The 19,716-nt window shown below is 43.5% G+C and overlaps 1 protein-coding gene across 1 annotated transcript in view; it reads right to left on the bottom strand.

The window, feature by feature from the left end:
• Positions 1-4,710: 4,710 nt before the first annotated feature.
• Positions 4,711-19,716, bottom strand: part of LOC118586829 (serotransferrin-like) — a 29,212-nt gene continuing 14,206 nt past the window's right edge. Inside the window, exons 9-17 of the mRNA XM_036192161.1 lie at positions 18,102-18,253; positions 17,292-17,382; positions 16,707-16,739; positions 14,608-14,763; positions 13,075-13,204; positions 10,463-10,527; positions 8,098-8,282; positions 6,257-6,446; positions 4,711-4,882 (exon numbers count right to left, since the gene is read on the bottom strand). Coding sequence (XP_036048054.1) covers positions 4,848-4,882; positions 6,257-6,446; positions 8,098-8,282; positions 10,463-10,527; positions 13,075-13,204; positions 14,608-14,763; positions 16,707-16,739; positions 17,292-17,382; positions 18,102-18,253 — 1,037 coding nt within the window. The 3' untranslated portion in view covers positions 4,711-4,847. The remainder of the gene's footprint in view (positions 4,883-6,256; positions 6,447-8,097; positions 8,283-10,462; positions 10,528-13,074; positions 13,205-14,607; positions 14,764-16,706; positions 16,740-17,291; positions 17,383-18,101; positions 18,254-19,716) is intronic.

Below are 19,716 nucleotides of genomic sequence, written 5' to 3' on the forward strand. Positions count from 1 at the left end.
TAGGCAAAAGATATCCAGAGTCTAACACAGGATAAAAGTGTGGAATGGAGGACACAAATTTCAGGGATATTTAGAAGTTAAAAGATACAGGTTGTAAAGACTATAAAATATATAGATGAAGATAATGACTTAAGTACAGGAAAATAATCAAGCCTTTTTCCCTAGAACATTAGTGTTGGGTGACTGGAAAGAAGAATGTGACCTTTGGTGAATTAAGGACTTCAATAAGGGAGAGTGGACCCAATGAGAAAAGGAAGCTAGAATAAAATCTGACTTTCTATGTCGCGTTTCAGGTGTTTCTGAGAAATCTGAAGGCCACTGTCAAGCAGGTGGTGGAAAGAAGAGATATAAAGTGCCCCAAATATGTACTTGGTTTTCATCTGGAGTCAGGAATCAACTGGGCTTCTTTGGGAGTTCATGAGTCAGTGACAGAAATAAACAAGCACGTCTGGCAGTTATCAATAGAATCTTTTGTAGCGGAGCAGCCCCTACGATAAGGCTTCTGGACGCGTGTGCGCTCAGGGGCTCTGGAAGTGTGGGGAAGGGAAAGTATGGAAGACTAGGGTAAGCGAGGAAACAATGATAACAAGAATGGGCTTCTGTCTAACAGTAATGAGCACTTCCTGGTGTCGGAAAGCATTCCAAGTACTTTTAATGCATTCATTTTTTCGGTTCTCATAATGACTCATCATTCCAACCTTTACAGAGGGGAAATCCAGGAAGGGTTTGCGTAATTCCCCATGAGTACATAGGCAGAGATGGAGCTGGGGTTTAATTGCAGGCAGTTAGGCTTCTATATGCTTAACCACTTGTCATAATATGGTAGGATTCATTAGATAAAGAGCTTCAGGTCCAAGAGAAGTGTTGAGGATGTGAGCTTTAGATATGTTATAAATTGTAATTATCAGGTAAAGTACCAGGACTATCAGTAATCATGACACATTCTGTTTCTTTTCTTTTTATGGCCCTAACTACACACACACAGACACACACACACACACACACACACAAATAAAAATAAATGTTTAAATGACTTGAAGAGACATTTTCCACATGTGGCAAGTTATCAACAAGAATATGAAATGTGCTAAACATCTTTAGCCATTAGAGAAATGAAAATCAAAACCAGTATGAAATACTACCTTACACTCATGAAGATACTGCTATTAGAAAGTCAGAACATATCAAACAGTGGTGAGAGTGTGGAGAAAGGGGGAACAGCCTGGTATAGCCACTACACAACATAGCATGAAGGTTTCTGAAGAAATTGAAAGAACAACTGAGCCAGGTGTGGTGAGCACCTATAATCCTAGCACTTGGGAGGTGGAGGCAGAAAGCTCAGCAGTTCAACGTCGTCATTAGCTGCATAGCAAGTTGGAGGCTGGCCTGGATAACATGAGAACCTGTTTTAAAAAATACACACACAAGGCAGGCGGTGGTGGCACATGCCTTTAATCCCAGCACTCGGGAGGCAGAGCCAGGCGGATCTCTGTGAGTTCAAGGCCAGCCTGGGCTACAGAGCGAGATCCAGGAAAGGTGCAAAGCTACACAGAGGAAACCCCTGACTCAAAAAACCAACACACACACACACACACACACACACACACACACACACACACACACACACACGCATGCATATGGGTATACACGAACACACCTTTCTACCATCTAACCCCAACAAATTTTCATCTGATAATGTTTAAACAATGATTTTTTTTTTAAGTGAGGATGATGTAAGTTCTCACACTTGGTGGAGACTGGTGGAGCAGAGGTTGGTGAGTGTGGAATTTACACTATAGATTAGGCTGTGTGGTGGTTTGATTGAGAATACCCCATAGGCTTATATATTTGAATGCTTGGTTCCCAGTTGGTGAAACTGTGAAGGATTAGTAAGTGTGGTCTTGTTGGAGGAGGTGTGTAGATGGAGTTTTTCATCAGGACTGCTGGCCAGCTCCCAAATAACCACATAGAAACTTAAATTTAATTTGAATGCTAGGCCAATAGCTTAGACTTGTTACTAACTAGCTCTTATAACTTAAATTGACCCATATTTCTTATCTAAGTTCTACTATGTTTCATGGCTTGTTACCTTATTTTGTACACATCCTGCATCCTCTGCATCTGGCTGGTGACTTCCCAGACTCTGCCCTTCTTATTCCCAGCATCCTCCTAGTCTGGCTCTCCTGCCCAGCTAACAGGCCAGTCAGCTCTTTATTAACCAACAAGAGTGAATACATATTTACAGTGTACAAAGATTGTTCCACAGCATGCTCATAATCACCAAGTCCTCTCTCTCTCTCTCTCTCCCTCTCCCTCCCTCCCTCCCTCCTCAGTGTGGTGGTGTGAATGGGAGTGGCCCTCATAGGCTTATATGTTTGAATACTTGGTCCCTAGTTGGTTGAACTGTTTGGGAAAGATTAGAAAGTTGACTTGTTGGAGAAGGTGTGTCACTGGGGGCAGGCTTTAGGGTTTCAAAAGACTTGTGCTATTACCAGTGTTCTCTCTCTCTCTCTCTCTCTCTCTCTCTCTCTGCCTCATGATTGTGGATGTAGATGTGAGTTCTCAGATGTTTCTCTAATCATGCCTTTTCTCTGCCAACATGGACCCTCACCCTCTGAAACCATAAGCCAAATTAAATCCTTTCTCTTATAAGTTGCCTTGGTCATAGTGTTTTATCACAGCATAGAAGAGTAGGATGATTCCCTCAGGTTTTGTTTGCTTGTTGTTTTGTTTAGTTTATAACACTGGGGATGAAACTTGGAGCAAGTAAGCTATCACTGAACCACAGCCCCAGCTCCAGTCTTTGATATGTTGGGTTTCTGTTTGCTGTAAGACTCTATACAACAGATCCCCATGTGGAAGGAGGCATAGAAGGGGAATGCTGGACACTTGGGTCAGGACTATGACTACGGATGCCCGGAGGTTATTCCCATTGCTAGAAGGGAATCTGAAAAGAACGGGGAATGTTGGGTCAAGAAGAAGTCTTAAGATATCCAGACTAGTTGAATAAGGTCACAGTTCAGACCACGAGTGAACAGAGAGAGATGGGAATCAAAGAGGGCAGCCGTATCAGAGAGGGGCAAAACATCCCATGAAAGGGAGGATAGCCGGTGTAGTGGCGCACGCCTTTAATACCAGCACTTGGGAGGCAAAGCAAATTTCAGGAAAGCTAGAGCTGTCACACAGAGAAACCCTGTCTCAAAAAAGAAAAATAGAAAAAGAAAGCCCTTGAAGCTCTTCCTGGGGCCTTAAGTTTAGCCGGGTGGTGATGGCGCACGCCTTTAATCCCAGCACTCAGGAGGCAGAGGCAGGCGGATCTCTGTGAGCTCGAGGCCAGCCTGGTCTACAGAGTGAGATCCAGGAAAGGCGCAAAGCAGAGAAACCCTGTCTCGGGGGAAAAAAAAAAAAAAAGAAGAAGAAGATAGGTATCTTCAAGAAGTGCAGGGAACATGCTTACTTAAGAATAAAGAAGGAGGTTGTTTAAGAGTTGGCAGGTGGCAGTGACTATGTCAGGGTGGGAAGTGGGTAGAGCTGATGACTAGTCTCTTCAGCCAACTACTTATTATTAATACATGGCGGGGGGTGGGGGGGAAGAACGAGCTGTACCTTACAGGAAAGTAGACTGGAAAGGGGAGGAGATAGGGTAGAAATGAAACAGGAGCGGGACCCCAACTCTCCTTGGGCACTGGGAAGACTGTTAAAATCCGCTAAAAATCACTGTCAGTGTTAATGTTGAGTTCTTGGGCCTTTCTTACTTGAAGCACTCCTTTTGATGTTCACCTTGAAGAAATAAGCCAAGACCTTGGGTCATGGAACGTTTTGAGTTCCTAATTAGCTGCGCCTACACAGGCCCTTAATGACAGCTCTGCTCAGTGACAGCTAAACTCTTACCACCTGTATCCTAAAGGAGAACTGTAACACTAGAGGGCGCCATCTGACCTGCCTGCCCACCTGCAGCATCCCTACCCCTACCCAACCTGTGGAATACCCTATATTCCAAAGCTCCCAATGACCAGCACTTGAAGAACTTTTCCTTGCCTGCCCATGATGTCTAGTTCAGTGATGTAAAAGGACCCCCAGCCCACTGACTGATGACAGAAATCAATATTTTCTCAGGCTCAAAAGAAGATTTTTAGCAAAAGCTGTGGCCATATAGATTTGATTCTATTAGGATGACCTAGGAGACCCTTTCAAAGGGTCTTTTGGGCTGGACCCTGAAGCTGTGTCTCTGGACCCCACCCAGAGCTGTGGGAAAGACTATCTGAATCTTTTTACTTTTCTAAAAAACATTTTCATTTTTTACAATTACTTTCTTATATTTTATAAGTATGTGGTTGTGTTAGCTTATGTGCCCCACAAGCATTCAGGATCCTGTGGAGCAGAAGGGGGCATCAGAGCTTCTGGAACTGGAGTTACAGTTGTGAGCCCCCATGTGGGTGCTGGGAATTGAACCTGGGTCCTCTGGAAGAGCATACAGTGGTCATTGGGAGCTTTGGCATATGGGATGTTCCACAGGTGGGGTGGAGGGAGGGATACTACAGGTGAGCAGGCAGGCCAGATGGCGCCCTCTAGTGTTACTCCTGAGCAATCTCTCCAGCCCCGACTAGCTGAATCTTGAGCTCAGAAGACAAGGTTCAGTTGCAAACATAGTCAGATTGTATAAACGAATCCTGGTGAAAACATTCAGAAAAGAACGGAGCTTCGAAAATATAAAGTTAACAGTCATTTTTATTTTGTGCTCTATGTGAAGATAGACACAGTTTTCATGAACCCCTCAGGCCATGGAGGCCAATGGAAGTCCATGGATCACCCATCTCCGTCACAATGGCAGCCCACCTCTTGGATTTTTAACTTTTGTGGAAAGTGCAGGCTTCCAGGAGTTCTGGAGAAAGAAGAGAGATGTAGGGCATTCAGAACACTGGTATTTATGAACTGTTTAGTGAATGGACAGCTCAGTGTGACATAAAAGTGCTAAAGATTATTGTTCTGCTGTTCTGATGCATGCTGTGGCCCATTCTTCCAACGCTCACCTCTACTTGCCTACATAGCTCCTGTACCTACCACAGGGAGGACCCCACCCCAAGGAGGTAGATGCTGTAACATGACTTTCCTACTCCGTGGCATCTTCTACCTTGTTTTTAATGGGTGAAGCTCTGCACCTGAATTCATATAGCTAGAAGTTAGCCAGAAAGACTCTTCCCTGAGATTTTTAGGCAGATGGTGGCTGGTAGTCCCCAGCAATTTCTGAGCTGAGTCTAGGGATAGGATGGAGAATAGCAAAGCTAGACTGTCACCTTGGGCAGCATAAAGGTCAAGGAAACTGTGACTTGGATTTTGTAACAATGGACCTAAGCAAGCACATTGCTTAAACTAGAATTGCACGTGGCAACTTGTGTGTGTGTGTGTGTGTGTGTGTGTGTGTGTGTGTGTGTGTGTTCTCTCCTTCTATCGTCCTACTGTCAGATGTGGGGATCAAACTCAGGTCATCAAGCTACAAGCTTGATGCTACAAGCCCTTTTACCCACTGAACCATTTTGCCAACCCACATGTGGAAACCTTGAAAGTGCCATCACCCTGAACCAGCACAGACTCACTCAAGCTGTATCTCTCAGATAGCAACTTAAATCAGGACCAAGACTCACCTACAAGCTACAACTGACGACTAATCACCTTACACCATATGGATTCCCTCACATTTTCCAAATGCTTTCAAGTGATTCGACTAATCCCAAAACAGACTGAAAACCTATATTTTATTCTGTTTCAGTTCCTGGACTATGACATTCCAGATGAGCTTGGAACACATCACTATTGACATTCTGCAGATCAGAGCTGTCTAAGATGTTCTGCAGTATTCTCTTTGCTACGGCTACTTTTCACTAAAATTGTAGCTGGATGGGATTGAGGAAATGATATCTTGATTTAATTCAGCTGTAATTTAAATTTAAGTAGTCTTGCTAGTGGTTACCATATTGGACAAGGACCTCTAATAAGTTTGGTCCCCCTTTTTTTAATCTTAGAAATAAGATGAGATTATGTACATATTACATATAATAAGTTCACTTCCCTAGTATCCTGGATCTGTGGTCCCCTTACTAGATGTGCATATAACCCACCCTGTTGTCTGTGATAGGTTTTATCTGGCCGGTGTGGCTATTTCCTAAGGGCCATGCTTGACTTCTCTATCATAACTGCCATTCCAGAACCCACCACTGGGTATTCTTTGCAACTTCTTCACACTGCTCGTTCTACTCACGTGAGGTTGAGCATTTTCTCATGTTGCCAACAGCTTGGACATATTCTGCTCCTAAGTATTCTTTAAATGTGATACCATCTGGGAGTTTAACCAAACATTGGATGTCATCCTTGAACAGAAGGCCCTTGGCCTTAGACGAGAACAAACAGAAATTCTTTGTGCAGTCAGTTACACTTCGTCCAAATGCAGTCTGTCAAATGAACAGAAAAGACATGTGAACATACATCCTTGAGCAGTGGGAAACACCTGCATTGCAGGAGGCTGAAAGCGCCAAGCTAGCCTGGGGACAAAAGAAAGCTAGAGAATACACCTTGGGAACTTTCCACCTCCTTCATCTGCCATTTACCCACCTGAGCCTGAACCATGTGTTTCCACAATACCTCCAGAGTCCTCGGTGACATCCTCTGTCTTACTGTCCTCTGACACTTCCCACCCTCTCAACTACCCACTCCCACCCTTTTGGATCTCTTTTCCATTTCATGACTTGAGTGCCTTGGAGGTGCTTAAAGGAAGTGAGAAGAAATAACATGCCCCTTCCAGTATTGTTGCCCAAAAGACATTAGGTATGAGCTCTCTCAGGAATGGTAAAAAGAAACCACTAGAAGTTCATGTCTGGATAAGCTGTAAATTTGTCTTGGACCAGCCACGTAGCTTCCCCCAGCCTCTCAAGGTTGTAAATGATGATGCTAAGAAGTCAGTCTAGCATTCCTGTCATACACGAGGAATATCCTTAAATGCTCATCATTATCATCGTATGCCCTCTTTTTCATTTTAAACTCTTTATAATTGACACAGAATTTTTTAAAAAAATCTACACAAGAAGCAGAGATTTAAAACACCATGAAAAGGTTAATGAATTCCACAGTGAATCAAAAAGTAAGCATCGGTAACACTGATATGAAACTCTGCTAGCTATTGTAAGATTATTTGACCCAAATCTAATGTCAAACTAGAAACATCACTTGATGTTATCACCATGTGCTTTTAAAGGGGCTTTTGAAGACATGCTATCCTATTTTGTTTTCTTTTCTCTTAAAACTAATGACAAATTAACAGGCAGGAAGCTGTTATATACCAGAAGGGAGGGTGGTGGTTGTGTGTAGAGGAACCCAGGGAATGAAGTATTCAAGTGGTCTGGTAAATGTTCCCCCTTCTCCCCCGACTCCCCACCCCTCACTCCCCTAGCTCTGACAGGGTTGTTCTGAGGGTGAGTCTTCTATTTTCCAGATTGTTAAGAACGTGGTAAGCTGGTCTAAGCATGAGGAATAGAAATCACTTCTGGTCCTCAAGACTTGTGTGCAAGAACATTAGGAAGCAGGACCTCTCATCTTCTTCAGAAAAACGTACTTGAGGAAAATAAAGGAATCCCCGAGTCAAGGTCAAAAGGGGCTGGAAGGCAGATTCCAGGTCCTGAGGGATCTGTGGGTCAGGTGGGAACTTGTCTCTAGTGACTAGGAGTTCCACAGAAGCAGAGCCAGGTCGGAGGGATCCAGACCCAGCTAACACGCTATGAGCCTCTCCATTAGACACACATTTCCTAAGCCTTTTGTGTGCATTACTTCCCTTTTTTTTTTTATTAACTGAGAAACAGGTGTATATATTATTGTTTCCTCTTAATATGTGAAGAAATTGAGAATGGAAATGTTAAGCTGTATACATCTAAGATGATGTGGATAGGAAGCTGCCGAGCTGAGATTTGAACTTGGATATTCTGATATCCAAATTATAGTTTTCAGAAAGTGAATGTCCACCCCGAAACTTTGCTTAGCTCTGAACTCCAAACAACCTGCCCCTGACTAGGAGGTGGGAGGCCCTGGTGACAGGGAGGTGACAGTCCATACCTGCTGGTTAAGCAGCACTGTGCTAACACGGGCTGCCTTCTCTTTCCTCGAGACCACAACGTGGTTTGGAGCTCGGGCCAGGTGGCAGCTGGCAACGTCAGTCACAGGCTTCCTGGTGCCATCAAGGCACAGCAGCTCAAAGTCTTCCTGCTTCAGATCCTTAGCCCATGCTTCAGTGTTCTTTCCTGGGTAGAGAAAAAAGGGTAGATCAGCCAGTCTGACCATGTTAGTTACTGGGGGTGTGGGGGGTGGGGTGGAGACTGACCCACTGGTGTATGGAGAGTCTGTGCCTTCTGGCCAGCAGCAGCACATGTGCAGGGTTGACAGCGCTGAGAGGAAGGGACACTCATGCAGCTGCGGGTGGGACTCAATTCACAAGAGATTACTAGTGACCGCTCCTTACTGATCTTCCCTCTCAGCCAAACAAAAGGAAGCCATGTTCTATGGGTATTGTTTTTTTTGTTTGTTTGTTTTTGTTTTTGTTTTTGTTTTAATCTTCATTTCTATTAAGTTCCAAAGTGAAACAACAACAAAGCATTTTTTTTTAAAGGCATCATGGTGCACATCTTAAATCTCAGCTTTTGGGAGGCAGAGACAAATGGATCTCTGGGAGTCTAGGGCCAGCCTAATCTCCATAGTGTGGCCTGTCTCAGACAATAACAAAATTCCAAAGCCTTTGTACTTCTGGCTCGAGCATGGAAAGAACATGCTGCTCTAAGCCAGTTTCTCCATCTCCGCACAAAAGAACTATCCCAGAGGGTGCTTTTAAATCAGCAACAACACTTTCAGTTCAACTTCTTCCTAGTCCCAGGGAAAATCATCCTATCTCAGCTGCTTGCTTAATCTTCTCTGTATTCTCTTTGCAGTAATTAATTTCTTATTCAGTCAGTTTAAAAACCTTTGCCCGACCTGAGGCTTTCCATGGTTCATCTTGACATTTTATTTTGCCAGTTTTCATTCATTTCTCTCCCAGAAAGAAGGATTAAGACCTTTCTCTTTCATTCATTGTTCATGCAACACTCTTTCCATAACTGAATAAATGCTACTTGAGACCAAGGTTATCATATTTTTAAACATCAACAGTATGACTTAGATTTATTTAAGCGCTTATCTTTTTTTTTTTTTTTTCCAGGAGCTGAGGACCAAACCCAGGGCCTTGTGCTTGCTAGGCAAGTGCTCTACCACTGAGCTAAATCCCCAACTCCAGTTATCGTATTTTTAAATGCATCTACTTATAAACTAAAAATCCTCACTTCTGCACTCCCCAAAGCCCACTGGTTCCTATGGCTCCAATCCTTGAAAGCACAGTTTGTGTTTCCATCATGCCTTTTTGTTGTTTTGTTTTGTTTTTCAAGACAAGGTTTCTCTGTGTAGCCTTGGCTGTTCTGGAACTCACTCTGTAGACCAGGCTGGCCTCAAACTCAGAGATCCGCCTTCCTCTGCCTCCCGGGTGCTGGGATTAAAGGTGTGCACCACCACCACACCACTGCCTGGTTCCATCTGTGCCTCTTATGCTTCTTTACCTATATGTGGCTCTCCATGATGTTGCAAGCTTACAGTTTTTCTTAGCATTAGATCTTAGCATATATAAACTTCTTAGCTCTTTCTCGGCTATGTATATGTGGTGATATTGTAAGATTCATGCAACACATATATGTACCTTACAGCTTTTTCTGTACCATTATGTAAATTGAGGCCATTCTTTTAAGCAATTGGACCTTCTGTGGCATAGAATAGTGTTTTTAAACCATTCCTCCATTTATAGGTATTTGGAATGTTTATACTTTTTTGTCACTACAGTATTCAGGGGTTCTATTGCATGTGAATGTGCTCATATAGGTGTAGAACAGCTAATTCAACTTAATATAGCAAACTTGCTTCCACCACCCTAAGTCATAAAGACTTGCTTAAGCTTGAGCAAGGCCTTGGGTTAATTCCCAAGTACTGTTGTGGTTCTATGGAGAGACAAGGGGAGAGACTGGCAGGGAATTAGAACAATGTTCTCTGTTTAGGGCCAGAAGCTATGAGACAAGAACTATGAAGGGTTTGCATTTATGCCCATGGAGTTTACAATGCCAGTGTTCTCTGCATGAAAATAGCAGCGTGGCAATCGGAGGGGCTGGAGGAGATGGAAGGCTAGGTCTTCTATATAAACTGTAGCCAGAAGGCTGTAGACTATGGGGTCGTTGTGAAAAGTGCAGAGTCAAGGCCGAGAAATCAGAGACTTGGTTTAAAAGCACAAAAGAAATCTAAGGTGACACAAGGAACCAAGATCAGGTTAACCCTCTGGTGGCAAGGAAGAACCCCAGCAAATCCCAACGATCCAGATTCTGTGAGGGAACAGAAGAAGAGAGTGCACACATACCGCCAGTGTTTTGTATGATAGTCTGGTGTTTCACAAAGGCTACATCTCCCCTCTCCACGAGACACCTGAAGAGATCCAGATATGGAGGGGAGAGAAGATAGGATGTCAGATTGACACATGTCATTCCAGAGGCGCCACCTGACATCGGCAAGTGTTAGGACCATTCTATCACTAAGCAACATGCAGAATAAGGAAAACAAAAGGCTCCAAGTTGCTATACAGTTCCACAAACTCAGCTCCACATGCTATAATTTTTTTCTTTATTCTTTGTATATGGGGGAAGGGCACATATGCACTCGTGTGTGTGTGTGTGTGTGTGTGTGTGTGTGTGTGTGTGTGTGTGTGTACACACGCAGAAGGTAGAGGTCAACATTGGGTATCTTCCTTGATCACTCTCCATCTTTTTGAGACATGGTCCCTCACTGAACTGGAGCTCCTCAGTTTGCCTAAATTGGCTGGCTAGCGAGCTCCAGGGATCCACCTGTCCTTTCTCCATCCCTCACCCCCAAGTGCTGAGGTTAAAGACACACACATTCATGTCTGGCTTTTATGTGGATTTTGGCATCCAAACTGAGGTCCTCACGTATGTGTGGCAGGCATTTACTGACCTGGCCGTCTCCCACACTGTACATCATCCTTTCCCCAACATGAACATGGGGGATGGGGAATCAGTTTTCTGATCCCCATAACTCCCCATTTATCTGAAATGTGGATGAGAAATTCCATCCCTTCATATTTTTGGAGCCCCAAATGCCTGTGCCACATTTTTGAGAGACTACAACTCAATCGCAAATTTCAATTTGTGGTATCCTTAGTCCATTTTAAAAAATAATTTTAACTTTCAGGGAACATGCGGGGGTTTCTGTTTTGAGTTGTTTCATTTTCCCTTTTCCCTTCATTTCTTTATCTCCCCTCTTCTCTCCATCCCTCTCTCCTGTTCTTTCTTTTTTTCTTTTGAGAAACACAGAAAATATAACAAAGCCTGACACATATGCCCTTGACTCTAGCAAGGATATACATCTGGGAAGGGTATTTTGGATAAAGAACAGAGTTCTGAACCACTAGACACGTCCCAGAAGTTCCAAGAAAGAAATACCAGCAACATTAACTCTATTATGTGGTTCCACCATTTTTACCAAAGTCCTTGGAAAGCTGTACTGGCGTACGCTTCAGTATCTACTCACTGATGCAGATCAATCAGACTCTTAAACAGTGGGCCCACTCCTTTCCCCATCTTGCTTCAAGGGAAATCACCTGCCTCTTCCTGCAGTTCTCCAAAATTTCGGTGGCTAGTCACTGAAAAGGTGAAGTAACTATTGTGCCCTGAACTGACTGTGCTGTATTTTCTTTTAAGCTAAGAGTCTGTCAGTTGGATGGTTGCATGTCATATCTGAGTTTTATAAAACATTTTGGAAAATGAAGCCCTTTAAATATGTTTCTACAAGCAAAGTGTGAGCCTTTTTCCTTGACCTGTAGTTCTCAAACATGCTACCACCAGCAAAAAGGTCAAGGAAAATGTCAAAGGGGGGGTGCATTTTACATCTTCCAAATAAGACCCTACATCCCACACATTCTCTTTTGTATGATCAGAAGTGTGTGTGGTATAGTTCATACTTTCTCTTACAAGTTTGGTTCTTAATGGCATGTTGAGATGTCCTTTGCTTTTCCTTTTGTTACTGAGAGGTTCAATTGTAATAGCATCAACCATGGATTCCTGAGCTATCACATAACAGAAGGTCTAAGGCAAAAGAGTCGCTAAACCATCATACCCTAACAAGGTACACAGATGTCCTACAAAAATGGTAGACATGGAGCTGGAGAGGTAGCTGGGCAGTTATGTGACTCTTGCAGAAGACCTGAGCTCTGTTCCCAGCACCCACATCAGGAAGCTCACAACTGCTTATAACTCAGCTCTGTGGGATCTGCTGCCCTCTTCTGGCCCTCACAAGCATCCTGCACACAGCACACTCTCATACAAGTGATTTGTAGTGGTACATTTCTCTGGTCCTACCCAGAGGTATTGGGGTACACAATATATCATCACAGTAATTAAAATTTTAATTTAAAGTTTAAAAATGATAGATATTCTATAAAATATTATTGTAAAGAGGAATTTAGAAGTCATGTTCTTCAGTATTCTCTACCTCAAGATGAGTATGATTCTTGGTTAGCATGGAAAAGCTTGAGCCAAACCCTTGACTCAGTCGATTTGGCACTAGTGACATTTGGGACTTTGTTAATTAGTGCTGACTTATGCATTGTGGACATACTTCTGCCTCTTCAATGCTGGAGGCACCCCCTGCCAACATCACCACCATCGGAAACATCTCTAGACATGACCAGTGTTCTCTAGGAGGCAAATTGCCCCTAGTTGAGAACTGCTAAGCAGCATCACCTGTCAACCTCATTGTCTGACAGCTGGCTCTGGCAGGCAGCGCTCTGTGGGGACTCAGACACCCCTACACATGCCACCTCTACATTTGGTGGGAAAATCTCTCATCCTAATATGTACAGCACTTAACAGACTAATAGCATAAGTCTTCACTCTGTTCCTAAAAGGAATCTGGTCAAAACTAGGGCATCATTATATAGGTTAGGATTGGAAAACTCACCTGAAAGCCCCTGTGTAGTCATAATACCCCTCTTTGTTGTTCTGGGCACATTTGCTTGGGCCCATACACAGGTCACAGAGAGTGGAATTCTTCTCATACCCAGGAGCACAGCCTTGACTGAAATATTCATCTGGACCAAAGAACAAGAGAAAGTCAGGTGTCTTTTGTTGTTGTTGTTGTTTGTTTCTTCCGTGTGTCATTTCAAGTGGTTTACTTAACGCCTGACAGGGTATTAGATAATTCACTCTGCAACCTGCCACCCACCAACCCAGAATCTCCAGACTGTAGGCCTTTGAAGGAAGCCTCTCAAGGTGGGGGAAGGTATCTGTGAGCTACCCACTTCAGGGTGGAGGGGATCATTGGAGCAGCAACATGTCCAGCCTGAAGAACGAAGAAATGGAATCTCTAAGATCGCACCACTGCTTTTGTTTGTGTGATTTGAGTTATTTCAAAGCTTAAGAGAAGAATAGGGAAGGTTCCCTGCATTTTGGCTGCTTTCATGGCTGTGAAAGTCCAGGAGGTCCAGGGAGTCCCGGGGTCAGAGGTCAGAGGTCAGGAGCATGTGCTTTCTGCCTGTGGCTCCAGGTGTACTTTGTTTCTGAGGTACCAGAGCATCTTAGTTCAGAGATGTGTCCTCATCTCCAGTCCCTGCACATGCTAGGGGTGTAGGGCTTACAGTCAGGTTTATAGTTCTCTCGTTTCTAAGGAGTTGCCCAAATTTGGAAGCATCAGGAAAGAACTCAGGAAGCCAACATAAAGCGAAGCCATTGTCAACATCTGTCTGTTGGAATCTTCTACTCAGAAACTTAAGGATGTAGAAACAAACTTCACTCAGGATATTCGGAAGACATAGAGTAAATGGAAGAATCCTGGGAGCTAAGCAGGAACTCAATGAGATGACCAACACCTTATGAAACCAAGGAAACTTCCCCACAAATCGTATCATAGAATCCCCATGGCAGGGATCACTTACTATCTACCCAATGTCCATTTTGCTTTGTTCCTCGGTAACAAAAATCTAGTTTGATGTATGGTGGGTATGTGTAGGTAGGCACATGATGACACACCTAAGATCCTCATAATGGGAAGTTATATGAAAAATAATTGCCCGGATGTCCAGAAGGCTCCTTTCAAACACTGATCACAGTTGGCGTAAATTTCCATTTGCTCTCATTCTTGCCTGGATCATGAATGCCTTGGCAACCATAAGCTAGCTTTGAACATGGAAGTGCTATGTTGGGAATTGTGGAGCAGAAAGAAGGAAGAAGACTTAAAGACCTAATCAGCCATGGAATGCTCACATCTGGTCTTCTTCGTGGAAGAGAAAAGTAATGGCTACTCCCTGAAGCCATTCTGTGCACCTGAGACAGAGCACTCTGGCTCCATTCCTCAGCTCTTTAGCCTTTCTACTCCTTTTTGCTATTTCCTTGAGGTTCACTTTTATGAAACTTTACTTTAATGGACCTGGATCCCACAACCTTCCCCAGGACCCCTCTTCTCTACGTGCCAAGCTCCTTTCCCGGCTCTGCTCACCAAACTTGCAGCTTTGGGTCCTCTCGTACAGCAGGCCCATGGGGATGTTCCAGCCAGCAGTTCTGTCTACTGCAGTATGGCAGGACTTCTTGCCTTTCAGATTGTTCCAGGTGATGTCAGGGTTGGATGCCTTCACCACTGCCACAGCATAATACCCTACGGGAAAGATGCCCCCCAAACAGCTATTAATATCACTGGGGCCTCCCAGAGTATCTGCTTCCAACAGATGCCACTGTCTTCATGAAACAGCAAAGATGTCCTAAATAGCACATTGTATCATGAAAGGAACTCTACAAGAGCTGACTCCAGTGAATCACAGAACAGTCTAGCAGGAAGAATTTCAAAAGCAAAGCACTAAGATCACATGGTGCCCCATGATTATGCACAGTTTTTAAATGTTTTTATATATCAATTTTAAAATAAAATCATGGGCTGGGAAGATGGCTCAGTTGGTAAAGCACTTGCCACGTAAGCATGAAGACTAGAGTTCTGACCCAGAACCCATGTAAAAAACACAGGCATGGTGTGTGTGTGTGTGTGTGTGTATGTGTGTGTGTGTGTGTGTGTGAGAGAGAGAGAGAGAGAGAGAGAGAGATGTGCTTATAATGTCAGTAATAGGAAGATGGAGACAGACAGACTCCTAGAGCTCAGTGACAGCCTGCTTAACTTACTAATGGGACTCCAGGCCAATGAAAGACCCTGTCTCATAAGACAAAGTGGATGAATCCTGAGAAATGCCACTTGAGGTTGACTTCTGACCACAAACACGCGAATGTGCCCCCCCCACACACACACACGTGCACCCATAATGTGAAAATAAGTAGCAAAAGTGTTAACACCTTATCTCATTAGAGAAATGGCTGACATATAATCTTTATCTGTATGCATAAGATTAAGGTTATTGGAGTTAAAAAAACAACAACCAGCAACTCACTTTCCAAAGTATTAAATCAGAGAAATGGATACCAATAAGCTAATGTAACTCTGACAGTTTATAAATGAACATGTACTGAGGTTAACCACACCAGACAGCTTCTCATAAGGAGAATAAGGTTTTATACCAGAGTAAATATGCAAAATGGAAACACCAAGACCAAGTCAGTTATCCTTTTTGGCAGCACAAACATGCCCTTGAATAGGGACTAGAACACCAACCTATGATTCTGTTTTCTTTTTTAATTAATTCAGAGTATTCTCTCCAACAGAAAACAATCCTTATTATCCATTCAATAATAATGACTCTTTTGCCAGGCAGCGGTGGCACACGCCTTTAATCCCAGCACTGGGGAGGCAGAGCCAGGTGGATCTCTGTGAGTTCGAGGCCAGCCTGGTCTGCAGAGCAAGACCCAGGACAGGCACCAAAACTACACAGAGAAACCCTGTCTCAAAAAAAAAACCATCATCATCCTCATCCTCATCATCATAATAAGAATAATAATGACTTTCTAGCGATGCTAAGCATTGGAAGGTTGTGTTCTGATGCAGGGCAAGGCCAGAGTTGTTCACTCATGGTTCTGTGGAAACTGAGCACTGGGGCTTGGTGTCGCTTTGGTGTCCAACTTCCTGCTTGCTCTTGTGCCATCATTTCAGATCTATCCCTAATCAAAGCCCTAGTGAGATACAGGTTAATCTGGTTCCTGAGCCCAGTCTAGTTGGATGATCAGAAAATGCCACACTCTGAGACATCAATATTTTGAAGCTCTCTACTCAGTCCTGCAAAACCACATAAGCAAGGTTCCTTGGCTGGTGCTAAATCTCATTAAAACTCTGAAGAATTCATGTAATTCAAAATGGTGGGAAGCAATGGAAAGAGTCTAGATTGGTTTCTAGGATCCTAAACCATTCATAAATTCTGAATTCCTGGATCCTCTCATGAGTCCTAACAGAAGACAATACCTACATTATAAGAGGAAAGGAGAAGTCCAATGTCTAAGTCATGACAAGTGTAGGAACACAGCCATACTGATCAATTACTACCCTCTCATAACACTTTGCATTCTAAAATCGGATCTCTCCATTGACTTATTAACTTACCTAACCACTTTTCCCAACAATGAGAATTTACCTTCCAATGGCCAGGATTACCAGTTTCAACTCACCTTCTTCTGGGCGATATTTACAATCAGTGCTCTCTGGAGGAAAGAAGATAAACCATTAGACATTTATGTCTAGGTTGGAAAATCATCCTCCCTCATGAGCCACCAAAATATAAAAAGAGCAGCTAAAACTGCACACATCACTGGCTGACAGTAAGGCTGGACTCCAGATGTTGGGAGTTCCCCTGGCTGCTGACCTCGCAGACTCATTCACAAACTGCATTTCAAGTGTCTCTCACTCGCTATGCACCAAGCCTGCAATGTGATGTGAACTGAATGTATTTGTCCTGCAACAAGGTAGGAGGAAAAGCAAGAGTGCTGGGCATTTGCAAGACTTTCCAGACACCCCATATGGCCTCTGCAGTGGGATCCCTTTTATACCACGAATCTCAGAGCAGGGACTGAGGGTACCACCATTCTCATCTTTGAAGACAACTGGGGATTCTAGGTGAGGGAGTCCCAGAGTCTGGGGAGGAGCTCAGGAAGGGGGCACTTTATAGTGTCTGTGAGATAAAACGGACTGTGATTCTCCTTTCCCCACGACCCAGAAAGAAGAAAGCACAGAGGCAGACACTCTGCATCACTCACTGTAGCTCTCTGCCAGGACAGGCACTAGACCACAGTGGCCTGCTATGTAGGCATAGCCTCCATCCAAGCTCATGGCATCAGCTTCTCCGTTCTGCAAATACAGCAAGTCACAGAAGATGAAGAGTTGCTGTTTCCTGTGTCACCTGCCCTTCTGTCTCTTTGAAAGTCCTCCCAAGCACAAGTTGTAAAGCCAGGGCGACAGTAGATCTTGGTACTGGACTCCCAAATGACCAGTCAGACACACCTAGATGTTAGTATACCTTTATACTTTATAGACTCAGGTTTGAGATAGCATGCTTTGCATTAATTTGGTTTGATTTTTTTTTTCTTGCCTTGACTCAGACAAACCAATAAAATGAAATGGAGCTAAAATAGTGTAATATTTTAAAATGTGGATAGAAGAGCAGTGTTGGTGGTCTGCTTTGCTTTGTGATGGATAGACTAGAAAGCACACAGTTATTTTTAAGAGCTCAAAAGCAGAACTAGGAAACTCCTGAAGGATTAGTTGACAGTGGCAAGAAATCCCAGTGTTGTCCATAGATGTTACTTTGTTTCCATATATTTACTGGTTCGCTATCCAATACCCAACAGCAACTACAGCTCAGTTGGTAGAGTGCAGCCTAGCACACTGGAGGCCCAGGGTTCTGTCTTGAGCAACCCCTAAGCCTAGGTAGTGGCATAGAGGCGCATAATCCCAACACTCCAGAGGGGGTTTCCACAGCACTCTAGCTACACTTGCTGACTCCACCTTACAGTGGGCCAGGAGGCCAGTGTTGGGGACACTACCCTAGAGAGGCAGAAGAGACATACCACAATCTTGTCAATGCAATCCTCAGTGGTCTCTGCTGATTCACACTCTATTTGCCCTCCACTGTTAACACTCCATTCATCACACTTGAGTCTCTCGAGGTGACTCAGAGCACACCACTTTACTGGTGAGGTGGTGCTGGGGCTTTCTGGGCCTGTAGTTCAAGAAGAAGAACCAGAGGTTAGGAAAAAGAAGCCCGAGCTGCTGTCTGGGATATGTCAATGCTGTTGACTGCTTCATGCAAATGATGAGATAGACAGATCCCATTCAAGGAACTCATAATCATCTAGGAAACCAAAGACGGTAGACAGTCCAACTTTGGTTGATTTCATTTAAATCCAGCTTTTCCTCTTCTGTAGACTATTTTTCTTTAATTTTAACTATATATGTGTGTATATATCTGTATGTGGGTTTGTGTGTGTGAGTACGGTATCCTCAGAGGCTGGGAGAGGGCATCAGATCCTCTGGAACTGGAGTTACAGGCAGTTGTGAGCTGTCTAATATGGGTAACAAGCCACACTTGTTTTTGACCACTGAGTCATCTCTCTAGACCCCAGCCTATTGTATGATATTTTGATTGTGTTCTGACATATAAAGCTTGCTTGGAGTCAGAGGGCAGAGCTAGTCACTAGCTGACCATAGAGGTTTGGAGGGCTGTAGAGAGAGGAGACAGGAAGTGGTAAGGTGGGGCTGAGACAGGATCTCGGCCCTTTTTGGATGGAGGAACAAAAGAGGTAGGAAGCAACTGGCAGCTGCTCCTGGTTCTCTGGTCTTTCAGGTTCTTACCCTAATATTTGACTATATATTTTTTATTGATAAAGATTAATTAGATTGATTAATTAATTAGATTGATGCTTCACCTGGCACCCAACTTGGGGCATGGATCCACATAAGTCCTGAGAAAGCTTTAAAAGGGTTCTAAATACACAGAAATAGAGCCACACTGGGCATGCCAGCTGCGGTGTAGAGATGCATCTCTAGACAATTGCCTGCATGGTGGAGCCACCACCAACTGCCATGAGCTAAGCAGCATGGTGGGTTCCCATAGTCTCCCACATGGGAGAGGCTTCTCCCAGTCACTTCATACAGGCTCGAGAGCCCCACCAACATGCTGCATTGTGGGTTTAGGGTTTTTGCTCATGCTGACAGAAAAGATTACAGATATGTAGTAAAGACAGATTCAGACAAGAAAAACCTCTAAACATTACAGTGTGCTTAAAAATATATGTAGGCTTGGGAGAGAAAATAAAAAGAGTAGAGAAGGTCCTTAGAAAGGAATAGAGTAATAAAATATATAATAAGCCATATAAAGATGGGAAGTACACAGGGAGTCTGGATCTTGTATGTTATTATGTTGTCTTTCAATTTTTTGGCTGCTAAGAGATACTGGATTATAAAAACTGCTAGATTCAACCAACTTATATATTTTAAAGATATTTTAACTTCAAAATTTAGGTCAAAAGATGTGTTACTTTGGGGGAGGGGTTCTGCTTTTATTTCCACAGGAAATGAGAAGCTGTCGATTCAGTCTGGGTTAAAGAAAATCAGGTTTGATTGAGGAAGACCCCTGAAATCCTGACTGCAGACATAAAGAAATAAACCTAAAAGAACTACAAA

Source organism: Onychomys torridus, chromosome 7, assembly GCF_903995425.1.
Source record: "Onychomys torridus chromosome 7, mOncTor1.1, whole genome shotgun sequence".
NCBI lineage: Eukaryota > Metazoa > Chordata > Mammalia > Rodentia > Cricetidae > Onychomys > Onychomys torridus.